The sequence below is a fragment of the Pipistrellus hanaki genome (assembly GCF_964339955.1).
Source record: "Pipistrellus hanaki genome assembly, chromosome: 15".
NCBI classification, from domain to species: Eukaryota; Metazoa; Chordata; class Mammalia; order Chiroptera; family Vespertilionidae; genus Pipistrellus; species Pipistrellus hanaki.
Window position 1 is genome coordinate 27,498,699 of NC_140517.1, and position 23,901 is coordinate 27,522,599.

Below are 23,901 nucleotides of genomic sequence, written 5' to 3' on the forward strand. Positions count from 1 at the left end.
TGTGTGTGTGTGTGTGTGTGTGTGTGTGTGTGCGCGCGTGCGCGCGCGTGCATGCAAATTGTCCCTACCGGAGTTTAATCAGGAGACCAATCGCTCACTATGACATGCGCTGACCACCAGGGGGTGGCATGGAACAAAGGAAGGCCCTAGCCAGCAGCTGGGAAAGAGAGGCCCCAGCCAGCAGCCAGTAGGCTCCGATTGGCCTTGATTGCCAGCCAGGCCTAGGGATCCAACCCATGCACAAATTTCGTACACTGAGCCTCTAGTGTGGCTATTAAAAAGATCTTTCTCTCTCTCTCTCTCCCTCCCTATCTTTCTCTCCCTCCTTCTCTCTCTCTCTCTCTCTCTCTCTCTCTCTCTCTCTCTCTCTCTCTCTCTCTCTTTCTCTCCTTCCCTCCCTCCCTCTCTTTTGGTTTCCAAGTTTTACTTAAGAACTCATACAAAATTTGCCAGAAAAATGAGCTTTAATCCTCATCTTCCTCCTCTTCTTCATCCTGGTTTATCTGGAAGTAAAGCAATTCGTATCTCTCTTTGTTGTTTGCAGCTACAAGCAAGCAGTCATGTAGGTTATTCTTCAAATATTTTTGGTGAGATATTTCAAATATCTTTTGGAAAAAGACACTTCAGATGGACGTTACAGTGATCTTACTCTTGCTTCTTTCAATGGTTACAACCCCTTCGCCAAGATTCTCAGCTTTTCCATTCATTTGTATTCTCTCCTGAAGAAACTGCTCAAAGATGGCAGTATCCGTGATTCCATCTTCTACAGCAGTGTTTCCCAAACTTTTGACATATGTGTACCCCTTCTGTAATTTTCAAAATGCTGAGTACCCCTCGTACTCATGAGAACGTAGAATTAGGCACAGCTAAGCACGGTGCAGTGCATATCCCCACCAAACTCCGGTGCAACGTGTACCCCCACCAAACTCTTCCCGTACCCCTGGGGGTACACGTACCACACTTTGGGAAACACTGTTCTACAGGGTGGGGGCAGTCAAGGGTAACTTCAGAACCTGCTTCTTTTTTTGGCCCCTCCTTCGCCACATGATTTTTCATGGGAGCCATAGCAGTTGCCGAGGCAGAAAGAAAACCTCTTAACTTTTGTGACAGCATGGATAGACCTGGGGATTATTATGCTAAGCACCTGGAAAGCAGGGAAGCTCATGCCCTAGGCATCTCTTCCATCTGGCCATTCAGAGGTTGTATACTTTATAACAAACTGGTCTTTTAGTAAGCAAACTGTTCTCCAGGGTTCTAGGAGCTGCTCTAGCAAATTATTGAACCCCCAGGAGGAGGTTGTGGAAACCTCTGATTTGTAGCCAAGTTGGACAGAAGCTGTGGGTACCACTGATCACTAGAAGTCACTGAAGTGACCCACTAATAGTTGTGGGACTGAGCCCTTAACCGTCTCCACATGTGCCCCCAACAGCTTCTGCAGATGGTCGCAAATGGCTGAGGTGACACACGCCTCCCCTGTCCTGGGCAGACCCAGGAGGACTCCCTCGTCCACACACCTCTCTGGTCTCAGGGCCTGTATGGAGCCTCTGCTTTCTTCCTTCTGGGGAGATGAGCTCCCAGCTCACAATTGAAGAGGCAGCACTGTCTGAGCGCACTCAGTCAGGCTGATCCAGCTGCACACTGCTGCTCAGTCAGGCTCCTCGGAAGGAAGGAGATGAGAAGCAGGCTTTCATTTCTGAGTGAGGCGGTTGGTCCTGCTTCAGATTCTGCACTTAAGTTGACGAAATGCCTCCTGATGATATAACCACATTCTGCCTGACTCCTTGAGGTGTGTTTATGGAACTCTTTATCTCTGGCAGGTACTAGAAGAAATCATATCTGACCAGTCTCAGAGGGCAATCAATCATTTCCCAGTATCTGATGTTTTCTTCTTATCTGGGCTAATCACCCTGCCCAGCCCTGTATCACCCTTGTTCAAGCAGCAAGAAAGATCTTATTGGTACAGATTAAGAGAGCATTGGCAGCTCCATACGGCTTGTGGCAGTGCCGGGGGCTTGGGGTCAGTGTGCCTGAGTGTCCTCCTGCGTGGCCTCAGCCTGCCCCTCACACACAGCCTTTGTCTTCTGCATATTATTTGCCCAATTTCTCCCTTGAACCCTTTTACACACACACTTATTGTAAATTATGACCAACACTCCGGTCACTAAGGGCTAAAACCAAGGTCAGCCTACTGAAGTTTGACCATGAAATACAAGTGCCTGGGAGCATCTGGAGACCAGTGATCCCCGGCCCAGGTGAGTGTCCCAGCAGTCCGGGCTGTGGCCCTTGCTGGTCACTCTGCCAGTGTGTCTGTCAGTCCTCATCAAACCATGAGGTCCAGGGAGGAGCAGTGTAAATTACAGTCACTTTCTTGTCACTGAAACAAGAGATCAACAAAGAAAGGCATTATTTAATCTAGAAAAGATAATGACTTTGGAGTCAACTGGAAACCAAATTTAGTGTGCAAAATGGCAGCTGGTCTTGACTGTGCCCAGAGGCAGGCTGAGCCATTAGCAGAAGCATAGCTTGTGATGTCAGAGCAGGCTGGGCTTGGACCCACTTCCACATTCACAAGCTAGTGAGTCCTGAATGTCCTTAATGCCTGTGTAACCACAGACTCCAAGTATATGTGCAACTAAGAAGAGAGGAGGGCACATGTACAATTTCTTTTATATGAAACTAGAGGCTCTTGCAGCCCCATCTGTCTTGCGGCCCTGCCTTCCCCATCCCCCACCCCCCACTGGTCCTTCTGGAAGGTCGTTCCTGCTGTCTAGTCTAATTAGCATATTAGCCCTTTATTATATAGGATTTCCAGAGCAGGCAAATTCATAGAGACAGAAAGCAGATTAGTGGTTACTGGGGTTAGGGGGCTAGAGGTTGGAAGTGACTACTGATGGACACAGGTTTCTGGGGTGATGAAAATATCTGGAACTAGATGGTGATGATGATTGCTAAATGCCACTAATTGCCACTCTATAATGATCAATTTGATCTTATATAGATTTCACTTTAATTTGAAAATCTTTGGAAACCAAAATAAAAGGGGTGGGATGGGGAGAGGATGCTGGGACCTGACACAGAGTAGAGCTCATCATAGCCATAGGGCCCAGGCCTCGCCCCCAGACCTCAGGTGCAGGAGACAGGCCAAGGAGGATAGGACGGTGCTGTTTACAGAAGAAGACTGATACAGCCAACCTTGTGAAGAGTTTGGATGTGGGACATGAAACAAATTACAGAGTTTGCTGACCTGACTTTTGGGGACATTTATCCACTGACAAATCCTCATTGATTTCAGTGGTTATAATAAAGGCCTTAAAACCTTGGAGTGAATTTGCATAGATGCTGGGAGTTTGGTTTGGAACCTCCGTTATGCCTTAGTCATTTATTACAGTGGCTGTGGGACACATTCAAGCCACCTGCCTTACCTCTGTAGGTTTGAAGTTTGATTGTAAGCTGGCCCACTATGCTGGGGCCTTGGAGTGGGATGAAGACACTGAACAAACCATGGTGCCTAATGAATAAACCAGAATGCCAGCAATATTATCCCACTGCTGTGAGGATCCTTGCTCACCGCCTAACTTTCAGCATCGGTGCCTCTTGGGACCTGTTCTGGACAGGTGCGCTTCAGTGCCCTTACTGCTCAGCCAGGTACAAGTAGAAGCTGTGCCTGTATCCCGCCTGGGTAAAGGGGCCTTCCTAGGATGAACTGAATGCTCTGGAGCAGCGGTCGCCAATCTTTCGGACCTCACGGACCACCAGTGGTCCACAGACCACCAGTGGTGACGGCTGCTCTGGAGCATTCAGAGCCTCGCCTGCACACTCTTGGCAACTGCGAGCACTGGCTGCTGCTGTGGCGGGATGGGCGCCCACTGCATGCTCCCAGGTCTTCTCTCCCCGGTGAGTGATGTCCAGGCAGGATCTGAGAGCCACAGGTGATAGCCCTCTCCTTTGAAATCCCTCTGACTCCATCTCCTTTCTCTTATATTTCTCCTCTCTGCAGGTTCTGTGGGGACCCCGCTGCCAGGCGTTGAGGTGCGAATTGTCTCAGAAAATCCACAGAAGGAGGGCTGCCCCTACATCCTCCACGTGGAAGGAAACGAGAAGGACACCAGGGTGAGCCACTCTCTTTTCCATGGTGGTACATGGGCACTACACGGTCATGACCACCCAGCAGGCCAGTCACAGAAGTTTGGGTCTCTGTGCTTTGGAGGTGGAATCCCCACTGCTTGGAGATGGCCCTCCTGGATGGTGGGGATGGTGGGGATGCTGGCTGGTATTTACTAAAGGTGCCACTGTGGACAGTGTGAGGGCAACCAAGGCCCCGCTGTGCCCCGATCTCCAGTGCTCTACCTGGCTTCTCACTGCGCTCCAGGTGGGTCATGACAGCACTGGCTAAGGACAACCCAAGTTAAAACAGAAGTCACTGTAGGTGGGATCTGGTTAAAAATTCTGCACTGGCAGGACCTTGGTGCCCACTCCTAGTGATGTCAACACACATTCCAGGGCAGGTGTGGCCATGCCAGCAGCCTCGCTAAGGCTCTTTGGGCAGGTCCACAGGACCCTTTGAATTAAGGTTACCCATTTCTATTGAAGTCACTAATGGCTCTCTTAGTTTGTATTGATTCTAAAATTCACAAGAGTGAAACAGAAACACTGTCCATTGTCTTATTTCAGTGAAGATTTTAATAGCTACAAATGTGTTGGTCATAAGTGAAGGGGAGTCACAGAAAAGTTTAGGATTAGTGGGAAGTGGAATTTTTATTAAAAGGAATTGATGTTCCCCGTGGCTGGTTTGGCTCAGTGGGTAGAGCTTTGGCCCTTGGACTGAAGGGTTGCAGGTTTGATTCTGGTTAAGGCACGTTACCTCGGTTGGAGGTTTGATCCCCAGCACCAGTTGGGGCACGTGCATGAGGCAAATAATTGATGTGTCTCTCATCAGTGTTCCTCTCTGTGTCCCTCCCTGCCCCTCCCACTCTCCCTAAAAAATCAATGGAAAAATATCCTCAGGTGAGAATTAACAAAAGAAAAAGAAGGAAATGATTTTCTCTATAGCTGATATCCATACTAGATATCACCTGTGATTGGTTTCTGTTACTCGGGTTTCAAAAAATGACAGTAGTGAGTCCTTATTCCAGCTTATCCTTCTTCGTGAGCACTGCTGGGATGGTCAGTCCCTGCTCTGGACCTCAGGTTCCAAGAGGGGCTGGGTACAGGCCATGCTCTATGGGCCCCAGTTTCCACATCTGAAATGGGAGGCTGAGGAGATTGTTGTTGAGTGTTTTTGTGGGCACAAATAAGTGGAACTTGGATGCTTTAAAGTGTAATTTTATGAAAATTTTAGAATGATGTCAAAAAGTAGGCATTCTGTTTACCAAGACCACCTCTTACCTGGGCCCTCACTAGGTTCTCACTCTCTCAGCCTCTGTTCCCAGATGTGATAACATCTGGACACAGCCTTGCTCCTCCACTGCCACCCTGAGGTGGGTCATGCCAGCATTGGCTAAGAACAGTGCTGTCCTAGAGCCATTGCTGTCACTCCCTGACCACCCTCTGCCAGGGCTCTTGCCTCTGCCCTGCTGGTCCAGGGCGTCAGCCACACCCATACCATGGGGACCTTTTCTGGCTCTCAGTCTGTGCCCTGCACTGCCTCCCAATACCGCCGCCTTCTCGTGGACTCCCGCTATCCCCCGGTCACCAGCCCTCCTGCATTTGATGACTGCCTCCCCCATGGATGCTTAGCCTGTGTGCCAGGTCAGGGATGCCAACGGAGAATGCAGGCCAGGCTGTGGGTTCCAGGGACACTGCTCATCAGGAGGTCCCCAACAGAGGAACTGTGTGGGTTTGTGGACCCATCAGATGCTAGTGGCACAGCAGCAGGCTCCATGACTGCTGCCTCCGCCAGGTGCGGATCACCTGATGGCTCGGCCTCCGTGTGCACCTGTTCCGCTGGAAGTGGCAGGATGCTGCCAGAGAGAAAGGGTGGGGCCGGGAGCATCTCCCTCCTAAATGACGATACAATTTGAGTAGCTCGCACCTGTGGTGGCAAGCAGCTGGCCATCCACAGCTCCTCTCCCGTCTTTGATTGTTTCCATCTACAGAGAGTTGTGCACAGAAACTTGCTTAAAATAGAAAAAGCTGCAGCCCTGGCCCAGAGTGCTTGACAGCCAGGGGGAAGGAAGCAATTGTTATGCAGGTTGGGGGCTCCAGGGGAATGGGTACCACTGGCTAGGCCTCTGAGGGGCCATGGAGATAGGAGGGGGCATAAGGGAGCTGGGTCTGGTCCTCCCTGCATGGTGAGTTCTGTACAGGTACACCCCAGCTGTCTAAATGTGAACATAAGGCTATTTGGCTCTCGTGAGGGTGTGTTCTAGAACATTTTCAACTCATTGAAGGGATTGGAGGACAGACAGTCCAGACTGCAGCCGCCCTGATGGCCGCACAGTCTGATGGCCACTCCATGGGAAGACACACCAGGGGACCTGTTGTCCCACACAGGAGTTTGGTCCTGGACCTAGTGTTTAGTCTTGTGACCAGTGAGGCTGTGCTCGGCAAAGGCCACCTCTGGGGTAGCCAGCGTCACAGGAGGGACCCCTGGTTAAGTCCCAGCTGCAGGGACCTGCCTCTGTCTCCCTGTGTCTGTCTTAAAGGTAGCCCCGCCATGGCGCTGTTTGTCTGACCCCACCTCCCGTGCAGTAGGGCACTTGCTCTCGAGGTTGTTACCTTCAAGGGCCGCAGACCAGAAACAGGGCTTTGGGGTCTCACTCATGGGTAGAGTGACACCTCCCTCTTGTGTTTGATAGCATTTGTCATCTATCTTTAGCCTTCAAAAGTGGAGACTCAAAAGTTCCCCGTCCCCCCAATACTTTGTCGAGTACGAATGAAGCAGCACTCAGGCAGTTGCCTACATGGAACTTTCCATCTGGGCCTCCCACTCCGAGAGATGTAGCCTCAGCTCCAAGCAGATCGCTGCTGTGTTTCTGTGCCTGTCCCAGCCCATCAGCACCGCGGCATGCAGGACAGGCCCAGCCATCCTGGAGGAACTCGTTTCGGTCCGTTTCAGTGGCGTGTTGCAGCAGAAACAGGAACTAGCACTGGCCTCGTTGGGGACCATGGTTACTAATAAGAAAAGGAGGAAGCTACCATACCCATGGACTGTCGGTGTAGGATGGCCTCATGCTGCAGGAGGCTGCAGTCTGCTCAGTTCCTACACAATTGTGAACCTGCAGCTGAAAATTGTTGATACTGTCTCTGAAACAGATTTGTCAAGCAAAACCTTCCAGTACCTGTCTGATACACCATAAATTCCCAGTTAGTGCAGCCAGACTGGTAAAGCCTTACTCTTTAATGTTCATAAGTTAGGATGGCTGAGGTGATTTGTTTCAAGTGGTGTGTTTTTTTTACTTTTACTTGGTAATAAATTTATAGAAAAATTGCAAAAATAGCAGTACAAAGAACACCTGCACACCCCTCACCCAGATCACTTACCGTTAACACCCACTGTTCTTTCTCCACACACGGGATTCCTCTGCGCCGTGTGCCGTGGCCCTTTACCCAAAACACCCACAGTGCAGCAGCCGTGGCACAAGGCCAGCATCTTAGCAAACCTCTCCCACACTGTGGTGCTCCCCTGGCCTACTGACCTCATGATGTCACATGTAGCATCTTTCTCCACTGCGGGTTCCAGCTGGCGGCAGCTGTTTCCTTGGCTTGTCTGAGGACAGGTCTTGAAGCAGGCCCATACACCTGAGTGACAGGCATGATGTCAGTGCAGGCAGCAGTTATCAAAGAGAAAAGTGCCTACTGAGCAGAAGTGTGCCGAGTGGTGATGGTGAGCATAGAACGAACGTGGAGGTTCAGGGTGGACATCACTGAGAAGCTCCCTGGAGCCAGCGTGCTGTGGGAACTGTGGCCTCAGCCTCTCCCAGCCACTCTGTCCTTTCATCCAACTAGCACACGAGGAAACCTCTCTGGGCTGGACAGCAAGCCTCATGTTGCTGCCAAGATCCGCAGAGAGGTGTCAGCAGTAAGGGCACCCATCATGGCAAACGCAGTGCGGGGTAGGTGTCCCGCAGGCCATGCAGAACTTCCCAGACAACAGGAGATCCCTGTTAACTCCTGCAGGCCCACATCAGCCAGTAGCTGTGGTGCCTGAGGGCAGATATATATGGGTCAGGAGAGTAACTTGCCCTGGTGCCCCACAGAATACAGACTGGGCTCACAGTGGGTTGTTATGCAGTGACAACATCGTGTCTCTATGCCCCTGAGTGTGTGGCTGCTCTGGCTGACCAGCACCCCAAGGGTTCAGTGGTCTGTGGCTCTGCTACCAGCACTTCCTGATCCTTGCAACTTTGGTGGGACTTCAGGCACTGGTAAAGCGGGTGCCGTCCTGCACTGGGAGGTTCTCTGGCACCATTTGAAGTAGTTCCACCTTCAAGGCTGCCTCTGGCTGCGCCCTCCCTGCTGGGCTGGGTTAACGCATGGCTTTGTTTGCTGCCATGCATCTTTCATGGGCTGCAGCCTCCAGCTGGCTCCTGCCTGTAAACTCTGCACGTCGCACTCTCTTTATTTATTTATTTATTTTTTGAAATTGCTTGCTTACATGGGAGCCGAGCACCAGCCAGCAACAATGGAGTCCATCAGCAGATAAAGTACTTCACAGCTGTATGTAACACAGAGGATAACCAGGCCTCACACAGAAGCTTCTCCACTTGCTGAGGAAGCAGAGACCCATGTGGGATGTGCATTGGCTAGAGCAGGACAGGTGCTATGAGTTCTGCTTCCTTTTATTTCTTCTTAAAAATTAATTATCTCATATCTTTTCCATATGCAGGCTGTCACTCTGGACAGCACACTGCTCTGTTGCCTCTCCTCCCCACGCCACCAGCATCTCCAGTCCCCTCCCCTGCCACAGCCATCTGTCACTACGTGTGCCACCTACCGCTGCACGTGACCCATAGTGGGGCCTGGAACGCTCTGCCCCACGATGGTAATGGTGCCTTCCCCACAGACGCACTCACTTCAGACAAACAGCTGACAGTTCCATCCTACCTGAGTTGTGGTGGAGTCTGCCACCTCTATCCAGGGCCAGGTAGGAGGCAGCATGACCCTAACGAGAAAGTCTCGTATTTGTCACCCTGATGTGCCAGGTGACTGCCTGAGAGCACTCAGCCCTGTGCCTTTCTTTCCAGCTGTCAACCAGAGCCTGTCTCCAAGTACCCTTTGCTCTGAAATACAAGGCAAGAAGTCCCGACTTCCTCCCATTGGCTCATCCCTATGTGAATGGCCAGTTCTTTCTGGTCCAAGCAGTGGGCAGTGCTTGACTGGGCGACCCTTCATCGGGATACAAGGGGAGCCCACAGTCAAGGAGGGGCCATAGGGACAAGTGCTGCACCTGCTCACCTGCCTGGATTCTGGCACCTTCTTCTAGTATGCCCTCCACCACAGAGGGGCAGAGCTGTCTTCTCATCATGAATCGGGCAGGTATCAGGGCTTCCACCTGTTTGCAGCAACACCTGCCACTAATAGAGGGAAGTACAGTGCTGCTTCCAGCAGGTCACTAGGCCAGTGGAACATGGGTCAGAGTTGGGGCAGGCACTGCAGTCTGTGAGAGTAGGATTGAGGCTGCTTCAGATGAAGTGTTCATTCTTGTGTTGGCAGCTCTCAGGCATGGCACTGGTCATAGTAAGTGGAGAGGCCCTCACTCAACCAATGTTCCTGTAGGCAGGGAGTCCTTTGTGCACACAGCCCAGATTTTTATTGCCATGTGGAAAGCAGGTGTGGCATGAAGTTATGTGAGACTGCCAGGCACCCAGGGTCTGGCTGCGTGCCCATCCAACCTGCACCCAAAATACCCTCAGGAACAGCTGGTCCCCAGAGCATGGGGAGTGGGCCCACTGACCACCCACCCAGCCATACTTCTCGTCCTAGCTGGTGAGGATGTGAACCCTGAGTGGTTCTGAGGAATCCCAGCAGAAACCTCTGCAGGGCTCTGGCTCTGTGCATGGCCTGGTGACATGAGTGATAGATTTTAGTTGAAGACAGTGTTTGCTATTATACACTGCTAGAGGCCCAGTGCACAAAATTCATGCACAGGTGCAGTCCCTAGGCCTGGTTGGCAATCAAAATACGAGTATCTGGAGTGTAAGGGTAGGTGCCAGCTGACTTCTGGGCCCTGGACAGCCCCCACACGCTCACCTCTGCCTGAGTCATTGCTCCTGAGTTTCCACACGGAGATGTGAGCGTGGCCAGACACCTCGGGCTGGGGCACAGGGTGGGCCTCTGAGCCAGCCTCACACACTGGCTCCTGCGTGAACCCACAGGGAGCCCAACTTGTGGACTAGCTCACCAGGAAGAGGCTGAGCAGGGGCAGGGGGAGGGGCGTGCTTCCCCAGCTTTGGAGCCCTGGCATCCCAGGGGAGGGAAGCAGGAAGCAGGGAGAGTGAGAGCAAGCTCAGGGACACCCGCATTCTCACCACATCTCCGTTCCTGTCACCCTGGCCTCCAGGTAGCCAGTGAGAATTGCAGTCCCCCTGCCCGGGTGCCTCAGGAAGTTGATCACCACCACCCACCCCCAGTTCCCTGTCTAAGCCCGGGGCTTGGCCCCGACTGGGCTTTCAGGGCCTGCTGGCCACTGGTCACCATCTACAGGGCGATCGGGCCCCTGCTTACACCTGCCTTGGCCTGGCATTGCCCATTTACCTGCTCCACCATCCTGCCACAGTCTCATCGGGGCCCATTGGGGCTGGCAGTGCCACATCACGACACCCGCCATGTTCTGCACCTCACCCTGGTGGTCAGTGCATGTCATAGGGAGCGGTCAAACTCCCGGTAGAACAATTTGCATATTAGGCTTTTATTATATAGAATTTTAGATTATTTGTTATTTCTTTTTTTCTTTTTTTTTTCTTTTTTAAATATATTTTATTGATTTTTCACAGAGAGGAAGAGAGAGGGATAGAGAGTTAGAAACATCGATGAGAGAGAATCATCGATCAGCTGCCCCTTGCACACCCCCTACTGGGGATGTGCCCGCAACCAAGGTACATGCCCTTGACCGGAATCGAACCCGGGACCTTTCAGTCCCCAGGCCGACGCTCTATCCACTTGAGCCAAACCGGTCCCAGCAGATTATTTGTTATTTCTCTCTGATATTTACCTCTGGCCATTCTCCTGGTTTATCTTCACTCTTGATATTCCATCATACCCTTGTCTCTAAAATTTACATCAACCACCAAAATTAATTTGGCCTTACTGTCAAGGTCTGTCCAATAGTTATTATGATATAAGCAAATGTATAATAGGTACGTGTGTACTTAGAGCTCTATCTGGTGGTTAATTTTTCCCTCTCCCCCAAGAAATGAAAAGGCCTTGTCTTTTTTAGCATAAAGAAAATGATGACACCCATAAATGCCCTCCCCTGCAGGCCTGGGTCACCCCCAACTGCCCTCCCCTGCTAGCCATCTTGTGGCAGCCATCTTGTGTCCAAATGGGGGCAGCCATCTTGTGTGTTGGAGTGATAGTCAATTTGCATAATACTCTTATTAGATCAGATAGAGGCATACTCTCTCCTGATTGGCTGGTGGGCATGGCTTGTGGGTGTGGCAGAGTGATAGTTAATTTGCATGTTTCTCTTTTATTATTGTAGATTAAAAATAAGTTCCTGAAAAATCTTAATTTGAACAAATATGAAACAATTTTAAAAACCTTTAAATGTATATTAAGAAAAACCGGGCTTTGAAGAAATAAAAACCTCGTTTGTCATTACCAAAATGAAATTTTTATAGGTAAAAATAACAAAAACCCCATGCTGCATAGTAGATAATGCAGATAGTTCTAGTTGTCTGGTTAACAGGCAAAAAGCAAGCACTGAAGGCAGAGGTAGGGAACATCCAGCCCATGTAAGGTCTGCGAAGTCATTTGGTCTGGCCCTGCCGAGGCATTAGGGGTGAGGTAATTAAATGTTTGACCAAATATAGCAGGCGAATGTTTAAGTTGGTAATTTTGTATGGCCTGCAAATGATGTTATAAATATCCAAATGGCCTTTCGCAGAAAACAGGTTCCTCACCCCTAACTTAAGGTCTTCAGTTCCAATCTTTTATTCATTTCTTATTGCTGAATTTTATATTCATTTCTTGTTGGATGACTAAACTGAATGATGGTAGAGATGGTAAGCTAGCTTTTATTCACCCCCACCCTGCTCAGCCTTGGGAGCAGATGAATTCTGGCCAGTGGATCAGCTGCTTTTGTTTCTTTGCCATCTTGTGGTTTAGCTTTTTCTGGGCATCTGCGTTGGTGATTAAAGCTGTGGCAGTACCGATATTGAGATAGCTGCTGACCTTGGGTCTCACCTCCTTGATTATCCTTATCTTCTTCATTGTTGTTCTCTCGGGGCTGTTTTGGTGAGGAGGACCCCAGTTAATCATGGTCTGTAGCTCAAATACATATTCCATCTCACTGGCCTACCTTGTTCTCCTGTACTCTGGTTGTCAGTACCCTCCATCGTTTATCCTTGCATCTGAGGGTTGGAATACTGTGGTCGAAGCCCATAGGGTGTCTGCTCACAATAAGGTGGGAACTGTTGCCTGCAGTAGGGAGGTGCTGTTGGGCCTGGCCTTCGGGAGCACTCTTGGATCTCTCCCTCTTTCCCCCACTCTCACTACTCGGGTAGTTCTGGTGTTTGCACGGAGGACCTCTGCAAGGCGGATAGTGTCTAGAATGGTTACCGTCTGCTGCATGTTTACTGGAACTCCACCAGGGCCTGTAACATTTGCTGCCTCCACACCCTGTTCTCCTTCAACAACATCAAACTCCACAAGAACACTGCAAAGGTACTTCCTGGGGTCATTCTTCTTTATGGCAGTCTGGTGTGCAAATACATCTTCCTTGGTGTCATTCCTGGTGATGAAACCATATCTGTTTCTTACATTGAATTATTTTACTGTTCCCAAAATTTTTATTATTATTGTTGAAAGTATTACATATGTCCCTCCTTTTCCCCCATTGACCTCCTCCAGACCACCCCCACCCCAGGCCTTCACCACCCCACTGTCTGTGTCCATGAGTTATGCATATATGGAATAACTCCACACACCCACCCTCCCCCACCTTTCGTCTGAGATTTCATACTCTGTTCCACGCTTTCGTGTCTCTGGATCTACTCCATTCATCAGTTTATTTTGTTAATTAGATTTAACATATGAGTGCAATCATGTGATACTTGTCTTTCTCTGACTGACTTATTTCACTTAGAATACTCTCCAGGTCCCTCCATGCTATCTCAGAGGGTAATAGAGTCTTCTTTTTTACTGCTGCATAGTATTCCATGGTGTAAATATACCACAGCTTTTTTATTTACTCATCTGCTGATGGGAACTTGGGCTATTTACAGAACTTAACTATTATAAATTGTGCTGCTATGAACATAGGGATGCATACATTCTTTCTGATTGGTGTTTCAGGTTTCTTAGGATATATTTCTGGAAGTGGAATTACTGGGTCTAATGGCAGATCCATATTTAATTTTTTGAGGAAACTCCATACTGTTTTCCATAGAGGCTGCACCAGTCTGCATTCCCACCAGCAGTGTACTAGGCTTCCCTTTTCTCCATATCCTCACCAGCACTTGTGATTTGTTGATGGTAGCCATTCTGACACGTGTGAGGTGATACCTCATTGTCATTTTAATTTGCATCTCTCTGATGATTAGTGACTGAGCATTTTTTCATATGTCTCTTGGTTATCTGAATGTCCTCTTTGGAGAAATGTCTATTTAGGTCCTTTGTCCATTTTTAATTGGATTGTTTATCTGCCTTTTGTGAAGTTGTATGAGTTCCTTACACATTTTGGAGATTAACCCTTTATCAGATGTATCATTGCCAAATATACTCTCCCATAGAGTGGGCTCCCTTTTCATTTTCCAAAACCTTCTTGTCCCTGCCAGCAGGCACCGCTGACGTGAGGCCGCCAAGACTGCCAGTCCCTGCACCACTGCTCGTCCTGCCAAGCTTGGTGTGGGCAGCCCTGAGGTGGTGGCGGCAGGCTGCAGCAGCCGCAGCTCTTCCCGGGTGTGATGGCAGCTAGGCCGGCAGCACTGGGGCTGCTCACAGCTCTCTGGGGTCCACTCTCTGCTCCTAGTACCCATTGAACTGCTGGTTTCTTAAGTTGAAACTTTAGGTTGTTGATTGGAGATCTTTTCTCCAATTTAATTATATAATTTTCCCTTTAAACACTGCTTTAGTTGTATTCCCCCCTTGTTGATGTGTTGTATTTTCATTCAGTTCAAAATGTTTTGATTTTCCTTAAGACATCCCCCTTTGACTCATAGATTATTTATAAGTGTGATATTTATTTTCCAAGGGTTTAGAGATTTTTCTGTTATTAGATAGCTAGCTTTTGGTCAGAAAACATGCTTGATAAGATTTTAGGGGTTTTTTTGTTTTTGTTTTTAATTTGTTAAGGAATGTTTTATGGCCCAGAATATGTGTTCCTGCTTGTTGATGGTCTGCTTGTTTGGGCTGGAGTGTAAGTGTCAATTCGATGCAGATGGTTAAGTTCTTCCACAGCCTTGCTGGTTTTCTGACTACTAGTTCTCATACTAGGTGGGGAGTGTTGAGTTCTCCAATAGGCCAGGGGTGGCTAACCAGAGGAATGGACCTGTGACCTCACAGGTGCCTCCTCTGCAGATGCTTTTCCTGGCACTATGCAAGCCCCTGCTCAGTTCCTTATAAAACCCAATCGCCCTGCCACCCTTCACTGTGTCACACTAGAGAAACACTGAGCTTCCCTGCCTTCCATGACCATGTGAATTCCAGTGCCAGTGTCTCCTGGCACCCAGGTCTTCCTCCTGGAGCCACCCTCTCCGGTGACTGCTGTCAGCTGCCTTTCACCAAGCAAAGTAGCACCTCAAAGGCTCTCCAGCAGGTGCTCCCACCTCGGGCTGCTCCAGTTGCCACAGGCAGGGTGCGGGCTGCTTGCTTCTCCTGGGTTCCGTGGTTTGTCTGAGAAATGCCCTGGACACAGGATTTCATGGGAAGCCAAGAACATGGCTTTTAGAAGCTGACAGCTAATCCATCCAGGTCCAAGCTCTGAGACCTGGCCACTTACTCACATCTGCAATCTACAGGATGGAGCTGTTTGAGGATGAAGAGAATATCCACAGCTCCACCCAGGGCAGGGTGAGCTCAGGGAGCAGCTCTGATTGAGTTTCCATGTTGAAAGCTGTGTTTTTCCTTCACCCAACAAAATGTTCGAAAGCATGGTGGTCCTCAGGTCGGGCAGGGCACAGTGAAGGCAGGCGGAGACCCATCTTGGGAGGTGTTGCTCTGATGTGCACATTTCTCTCCCACGCCACAGGTGACCCCAGGGTTCAAGGAGAAGGAAGGGGAGCTCTTGGTCAGGGGACCCACTGTGTTCCGTGAATACTGGGGCAAGCCAGAAGAAACGAAGAAAGCGTTCACCTCAGATGGCTGGTTTAAAACAGGTAGGGGCTGGGGCAGAGAGGGAGAGCCACCGGAGGAGGGGGCCCGAGGGGAGAGGAGGTGTCGTGGCCACCCCAGGTTGTCACCACCCCTGGACACTCCAGAATCTTCTGTCAGGGGCAGAGACGGGGCTGGGGGGTGCACTTTGTGTCTCACATCTTGTGAGATGTATCCCTTTGTGGCTGTATCCCTTTCAGCCTCTGAAAGGAGGCTCCTGAGGCCACAGCCCTCAGTAGGACCAGCAGCCCCTCCCGGTGGTCCCATTGCCCATCTTGGGTCAGGATACGTACACCCCTTCCCAGTCACCACTGCACGCTAAGTAAGAGATCCTCCTCACCCTCTCCCACCCACCCTCCCTCTTAGCCCATCATGCTTTGAAAATTTCCCATCCTCCACTCAGGACCAAGTTGTTTGATGAATGTGGTTTATTTGTGGTGTGGGTCATTCCTTTCCCTCTTCCCTGCTAAAGTCTGCACTCTGTGTCACCTGCCCAAGTGAGCAAGAGAGAGAGACAGGTATTAAAGCAGATGTTTATAGGTAAACCAAATGGGCGTGTGTTAATATACTGACTACATCCTGTCAAAGGCAGAGATAGGAGGGCCCAAAACAGATAGCCTGGACTCCTGAGTGATTTGAAAATTTCCGACCCAGCGCTGGGTGGAAAAAAGCAGCACTGCTGGAATGTTCTGGTGGGGCTTCTTCTCCTCCCCACCCCCATACTGGCCTCCTGTCTCCTGGGACAGACACCCAGAGCCTGATCTGGGGCACTTTCCACCCTCTGCCCCTGCCCGTCCCACATCCCTCCACCCTCTGTCCCTCACCCTGTCCCCTGCTGTCCCTCCCTCTCCCCACCTCCTTGGGCCTGGCAGACTCTGGGATGTTTAGGTTTGCTCTGCATGATTCCCTAGTGTGTGTGCTCGTCTAAGCACACACTAGAACATCGGTTCCCGACACCTAGATGGGGGGTTCTGGGGGTTTCTCCTTTTCTTTTTGCCTATTTGTATTTCTAAAACCTTTGTCTTGAACACACATCAGTTCATAACAGTCTCAAGGAAGTATTTTCTAAAAGAAAGGCCTGTTTTCACATGTTATCAGATGTGGCCTATGATCAGAAACATGTCTTGATCCTTCTGAGAGCGGAGCTCAGAAGGAAGGAAGCCGCCGCAGGTGGTGTGGGATGTCGCTGTGCAAATATGACGGGAGAGAGGGGTGTAAGAGATGGCCATGGCCATGGCCCTTAGCCTGGTGACCCTTGTGCCATGTGCTGCCTGGGGCTGACACACGCATGTCATCTCAACAGTCTCAGGTCAGCGTGGATCTGTAGGGGGTGGATTCCATGTCCACTCTGCAGTCCGCCACTGTCATGGGCCCGAGGTCACCAAATGACAGAGCAGTGAGCCGCGTGGGCCCCTCGAGTGGGGCCTAGAGGCTGAAGGGGCAGATAGGAAGTCCTGCTAGGAGGTATCAATGGCCCCCTTTCTACCCCCGTGCAGGTGGCACTTAGGGCTGGACTTGCTGATCCCAGCCAGTTCTATGTCCACCTGTGGTCCCACAGCCATCATGGTTTTCTCTCTCACATACCCTCAGAAGTGTATTTCCTTGGACACAAAACTCTGGGGAGGGAGGGTATGTATGGGAGCGGGGGGGTGGGGGGGGAGAGAATGGTAAGATTTACACACATAATAATTTAATTTAAAAATAATAAGGAGCCGGGATCGGTTTGGCTCAGTGGATAGAGCGTCGGCCTGCGGACTGAAAGGTCCCGGGTTCGATTCCGGTCCAGGGGCATGTACCTTGGTTGCGGGCACATCCCCTGTGGGGGGTGTGCAGGAGGCGGCTGGTCGATGTTTCTCTCTCATCGACGTTTCTGACTCTCTGTCCCTCTCAATTCCTCTCTGTGTAAAATCAATAAAATATTTTTTTAAAAAAAAAATAAAATAAATAATAAGGAAAAATAAATTAAAAATTAAAAAAATTAAATTAAAAAAAGAAGTGTATTTTCTAGCAGCTGTGGTTGGCATGCCCTGTCCCCTGGTCCCTCCACAGTGGGCAGAGAGCAGATTGGTTGAGGGTTCCGAAGGGTTTGCAGATCAAATGTGTGTTTGGCCCCCAGAACAGAGACCAGAGCCCAGGAGCCCTGGCAGGAGAATCTGGGGTGCTGGTCGGTAGAGGGCCCCATTTTGAGGACTCGGGAGTCCAGGTGACCTGTTTGGGCCCTCCTATCTCTGCCTGTGACAGGATGTAGTCAGTATATTAACACACGCCCATTTGGTTTACCTATAAACATCTGCTTTAATACCTGTCTCTCTCTCTCTATAATTGTCCTTCAAATGCAGATATTTAGGAAATACTACTTTTGAACTAATCGTGCTTTTTATGCATCCCTTCTTTAGCCATCTAAATGGTCCCAATTTGGAAACCAGACTTACTTTGTAGCCATCTTCTTTTATTTTAAAATTCAGATAAAAAGATGCAGATATTTTTTCTTTAAAAGCACAGGAACCAAACCCTGTGGATTTTGCCTATAGCAGGGCTGACTGAGCATGGGGTGGCAGCCATGCAAAATGTGGGGCAGTCAGCGTTCAGACATTTTAGTCACTGCTCCTGATGAATATTTCAGTTGAAAAGGAATAGTATGCATTAATTATTGTAAAGAGATGTCTTTAGGAGAAAATGATTTTGAAATTCAGTTTAATTTCATTGTAATGCACTGCAAACAGGAAGGGAGTATGTGTGTTTAATTGGCTCTCGGGGGTGAGGCCTGGAAGCCGCATGCCTTTGTCACAGGCCATTAGCGATACAGACTGCATAATGAGAGCGCGCAATCAGCTCACAGCTGCCGGCTCCTACGGGGAGAGCATGATATTAAATAGAAATCAGGATAAATTAAACTTAACCCTTTCCCTGGCCAGCCCCTCCTGCCATTCAAATTTGAATTCTGGCAGGAGCTGGCAGGTCCTCCTCCGGCCAGTTCCTCTCAGTGGCCTCTTCCATGTCTAGATGACAGGAGACAAGCTGGCCACTTCCATTCCAGCCACTGTGGCCCTTCCTGCCCTGTGTGTGCCAGCCTCCCTCCCTGCAGCCAGCTCTGCCAGGGAGAACACGTGGGGAGCTCCTTGTAAGCCCCCAAGGCTCCCAGCTGCCTCTCAGGGAAGAAATCAAAGCGCCCTCCGCCCGACCCCAACCCCGACACTTCCCTGTCAGCCACAGTGCCTTCGGACTCTCTGAGTCCACCGAGCACTCCCACACCCTCAGAGGAGTTGGTCCACACACAGGCGATCCTAGGACCAGGCACCCTCGGGGCTTTCCATTGACCCTGCTGTCGGAGCTGAGGACCTGGGCATAAAGACCGATGTGAGACAGGGCTGGAGATGAGGACGGGGCTGAGAGCACAGGCTGCACCTGAGAATACAGAGATGAGGCGCAGATGAGGCGCAGGGCCCAGGTGAGGACACGGGGGTGAGGATGTGGGGAAACGTGGGAAAATACGGGCACGGGAGGGAAGTAAGGACAAAGATGACAACATAGGGATATGGGATGGTGCTGGGACACGGGGGCAGAGCTGAGCAAACACATGGCTCCTATTGCCTTCTCGGTGCTTTTTCCTGAGCAGTTTTGTCGTTTTAAAGAGACTGATAACTGAACATGAGAAAACAAAAATGGCATCGCTGATTACGTCAAAGAATACCCATCATACACCATTAATGTTGAAAAGTGACATAGTAAACAGTCAACTCCGTTTACCTAATTTTAGATAAATACATGTGTAGAAGGTACGTAGGTACCTGGGAGAAAGAACCATGGGAAAATCACCAGGGTGTCTGGGGGTGCCTCTTCCCTTTTTGTTCTGCAATGAGCACCTGATATTATTATCAGAGACAAACATTAAAAGCTATTGATTTAAGAAAACACGTCTCCAGGAGGAGAGAGCGCCTGACATGCATTGGCTGGGCTGCCCGAGGTTTGCAGCCTCAGTGGAGCGTGGAAATTCTCTGAGGTGTCGTTCTCATCGAGAATGCGGGCTGACCATGCAGCCCAGGGAGTCAATTGCTCACAGAGTCGGTGAGCTAAGATGATGGGCAGGTCACAGAAAAGAAACACAGCTATCTAAAAAATACAGGAAATGTCTCTCTTCCTAATGATAAAAGAGATAAATGTGAAAACAAAGATTGAATCCTTTTGACTAAAATGGCAGATTCTTAAAGAGCTGATGCTCAATGTAGTAAGGCCAGTGGGATTGTGTGGCCAGTATTTCTATGAATCTATTTAAAGAAAAAAATTAGAGGTGAATGCCCAACGATATCTGTTGCAGAATTACTCACAGTGTGAGAAATTGGAACCACTTGCTCAGTGATGGGGAATGGTATATACATTGTGATCCATCCAAACAGCAGAATAATGTGAGGCCTTAGAAACCTTATTTTCCAGATCAATGGCATGAGGGAACTCTGTTGGTGTGTGTCATATATACATGTGTGCATGGGTGTCACATGTGGGCATGTCTGGCACAGAATTCTGATTCTTGCTATCGCTGCATGATCTCATGTCCTCTTCTGTTTTCTCTCTTCTGGTACTTCCGCAGTAAGCTCGTTACTCTTACAAGCAGCACAGATAAGTGTAAGTGGTTTTTAAGTTTTACACTGAAGTTTAAGCCTTCTCGCGTTAAGAAGGCCCCAGGATAGCACTCAGGAGTGACATTTGCTGCACTCGCATCTTGCCAAGGCCACTCACTCATAGCTGCTGTGAGCTCTGATGGGTTTCTCCTCAAGGAGTCCTTGTATTTTGACCAGTGAACCATAGTTAGGAATTAGGCACAGGATGGATATCAGGGACCAGTGTCTCATGCTAGTGAGTGTGATAGCACATGTAGCTGCAGTCTCACCACCTTCATATGTGGCTGACCAAAAATGACCGTCTCGTACCCAAGTCTCCTGGAAGACAGGTCCCTCCCTGTTCCAAAGACCAGGCTGTTCATCCTGCAGCTGTCCGGGGGTTTCCCTGCCTGTGCAATGCTGAGCCCTGCTGTGACACCCATGGGCCCTTTGTTGGTGGCACCTCCTGTGTGCGGACACTTTCGCTGTGGTATAGTCCTATCTGCAGCCATATCCTGTGTGTGTGCTTCATTTTTTTATGTCGCTTAAAAATCCCTTGTTCCCAGTGGTCATCAAGATGCTCTCCTTTATTTTCTTCTGAAACATATCAGACTGCTTTCACGAAGTTGAGTCTTCAATCCACCTGGAAGTGGCTTTCGAGTGAAGGGAGAAGACCGCCCTGGCCTTGTTGTGTGTTGGGCTCCGCTGCCTGTGGCTGCTCCTGGGCCTCAGTCTGTCCCTTTGGCCTTTTTTGTCTGAGCTGGTCAGTCCCAGACCTCTGGGCAGAGGGTGAATGTTTTGAGTTTTTGTTTTTCTTCAAAGCTGTACATCAGGGCTCAAAGGTGCCATTGGTTTCACCAGTTTGGGAACAATAACCAGTGGCCCCCAAGCTGTGTTAGCTGTTTCTTTGCTATTGATCTCCATGTCCTAACTGACTGCGGATACCGCCCACCCCGCGGCCACAGCACTCCCATCAGCGGTTGGTGTGCAGTGTCGGCCCATGAGGCCCTGCACATTCCCTTCAGGGTTGAGCAGTGGGGGAACTGAGGCTGCTCCCCAGCTCGGGAAGAGCTCATTTGTTCGTCTGTGTCACATCCCCAGGCCTGGATGGCCACCCTCTCTCCTCGGGAAAAAACCCTTCAATGTCCTGCTGCCCCCACTGGGCCTCCACTGCCCGCGGTCCCCTCCTCCCTCCTGTTCCCGCACCCATGGCTTCCTCCTTCCGCTCCCTCCTCGGGTTGCAGCCCACGCCCCCCAGAGGCCTACTGAGAATGGGCACGTGTCTGGCCGTGTCTTCGTTCGGGTTGGACGGGGTGCGGAATAGTGGGTTAGAAGTCGTCCCTTTATTGGTTTCTAGCTCCCGTGTTTGCTGCCAGCTGCAGCCATTGCTCTGGTACCTTGTGACCTTCCCCTGTGGAGTCCTAGAGGGTCTGTGTGTCCCCAGAGCGCACAGTCTGACTGGCCATGCGCTGTGGGTGCCCTGACGTTCCTGGTCTGCCAGCACTCCAAGCCCTGTAGTTCTGGGAACGGCTTGGCTGATCTTCTCCCCTCTGATGCCCAGCGACCTCTGGTGGCTGACAGTGAGAAGGGTGGTGGGGCGGCCAAGCCCTGGGCGCTCACAGGCCCATTACCTCCTGGTGCCGGCCAGACGCACCTTCTATCCCCGGAGAACACCACGTGCTGCGAGGCAGGGCTCCTCCACCTGCTTCTCACTGTCCGTCCTGCTCCTCCTCCCCTCCACCTCCCGCCAGGGGCCCTGCCCACGCCTGGGGTGACACTTGTTCTCAGCCATAAACTTCGCTAATACCAATTCTTCCTTGAAGGAATTACTGTTCATTATAATGTGCTGCAGATGCTGCATGTGACTTGCATAGGAGTGAGGCCGGGGGGTGGGGGAGGGGGAAACCATGGTGGGGGCTCTCCCCTGGGGTTTGAGGAGGGGGATTTCTCCATAAGCCAGCAGTTTCTTTAAAAAGTCTAATTTTGAAATGCTTAAGGGCTCACAGGAGATCACAAGTAATGTGCAAAGGTCCTTGCCCAGTTTCCCCAGGTGACGGTGTTTAGCGTTACTGGCGTATCGCCAAAGCCAGCTCCGGACACTGTTACTGCTCCATGTGCGTGTTCCGGCGTGAACACCAGGGCACCGTCTGGCCTCGCGCCCTCTCACCGGGCGGGTCCGCCCTCTCTCAGTGTGGCTGCGCTGAGGCTCTGGGAGGACTGTCTCTGCTCCCAGCTGCAGAAATCCCCCGCCACACTTCCTTCTCTCCTTAGTCTGTCTGTCCCGGGCTCTCGGGGGTTTGGAGACTTGCTTTGTTCCTTAACTCTTTCCCTCCTGGACACCGCCCAGTGCAGGTGCTTCATGCCCAGAGTGGGGGCCAAGAGAGGCACACCTTGTCCTGCTCCTCTGTGTGCCTGACGGGCTGGCACGGTGGTGCAGCGAGCGGGCGCAGCACTCAGCAGTCTTACTGTGCAAATAATGGTGCTGTGGGGCTGCCCTGTAAGCAGATGGCTCCCAGCCTCCAGGCTTCTGTGCTGCATCATCTCCCCATTCCCTCAAAGGCCAAGGACCCCTTTTTCTGAAACCACTTTCGTCAGCACCACTGAGCACACATGTCACCGGCCTGCAGGCAGGCCTCATGCTCAGGAAGAGTGCCGTGGGACAGAGGCTCTCTGGAGCCATACAGAGGACATGTCCTTTGCCGGGATTTAGCACTGTCCCAGACCGTATCTGAGGCAATTGTTGAGGGATGTTCAGGGTCCCCGTTTAGAGCCTCAAGGAGCCACATGGGCCTCGCCTCTCAATTCTGAGCATGCCTTTTGGGTTCATTGCCTGATCATTCTGCCCCCCAGTCCAGCCAGCACCTCCGGGTCTCTAGGCAGCACAGGGGTACCCTGAGAGCAGAGTGGTACTGACATCCAGTGGACCTGCCCTCCGCACACCCTCCATGCTCACCCCTAGTCCCTCCTCTCTTTACAATTGCCCTCAACCCAGAGAAGGAGGGTTCGGCAACCCGGCCCCCTCCCACCTTCCCTGAGTCTGGCAACTCCTCTCCCTCTCCAGGGCCCCCTCAAAGATAGAATCCTTAAAAGTACTTAAAAGTACACGGTCTCAGACCTTCATGCCACAGTAGCACCTCCTCCACCGCCGGTCCCATGCCCTCCGCTCTCTGAGAGCAGTGCTAGTCTCCGTGCTGTCTCCCAGGCAGCCCCCTCTGGGAGCCTGTGCCCACAGGCCTCTGGTTGGCTCCCTCACTCTGGCCTCTGCTCCTGCACGGTGAGCTGAGCATCAGAGCAGGCGGCTTTGAGGAAGCTCTGGGAGGGCTGGGCTTGGTGGGCCTCACTCCTGTCTGTCGCTCATTGGCCATAGCCACTCCCACAGGCCAGAGGCTGTCTCTGCAGCTTTCCCAGCATTTAGAAAACCCCGCCCAAGTTCCAGAAGGGTCCTTAGGAGACAGGCTTTCTCAGAACTGTTCACCTTTGCCCCCTCAGGTTCCATGCCCATCCTCATAAAGCCCCCACTGGCCAAGCTTTCCCCAGGCCCCAGTGCCCCCACCCAAGAGGAGGGCCAGAGAGCTCGGACTCTTTTTTCCTTCACCTGTTGGTCCTAATCCAGGCCTGCCCTCCCGTGCTCGGGTGCCCTTGCGCCGCCTGCTGCCCCTCCCATCCTGTCTCCCACCTGGGCCTGGCTGCAGCCACAGCCCAGTCAGCCCACTGCCCTCCAGTTCCCACAGGGCAGCGGAGGGGCTTCCACACGCAAATGTCCCTTCACCCCATGCCAGGCTTTCCCACAGCCTCCAGGGCTCTCGGTACAGTGTCCCTGCACACCCTGCACTGT

At 51.0% G+C, this 23,901-nt stretch overlaps 1 protein-coding gene and 1 pseudogene across 9 annotated transcripts in view; one reads left to right on the forward strand and one right to left on the reverse strand.

Moving 5' to 3' along the window:
• The window catches only part of ACSF3 (acyl-CoA synthetase family member 3), a 65,415-nt gene that overhangs the window by 33,085 nt on the left and 8,429 nt on the right, over positions 1–23,901 (forward strand). For all 8 annotated transcript variants that reach the window (XM_084905712.1, XM_084905717.1, XM_084905713.1 and 5 more), the window contains 2 exons: positions 3,998–4,110; positions 15,350–15,476. In XM_084905712.1, the coding sequence (XP_084761838.1) occupies positions 3,998–4,110; positions 15,350–15,476 (240 nt within the window). The remainder of the gene's footprint in view (positions 1–3,997; positions 4,111–15,349; positions 15,477–23,901) is intronic.
• Positions 12,177–13,121, reverse strand: LOC311633769 (Y-box-binding protein 1-like; annotated as a pseudogene). The gene is made up of 2 exons: positions 13,103–13,121; positions 12,177–12,986 (listed from the first exon to the last, which is right to left on the reverse strand). The product of its transcript is annotated as a Y-box-binding protein 1-like (transcript).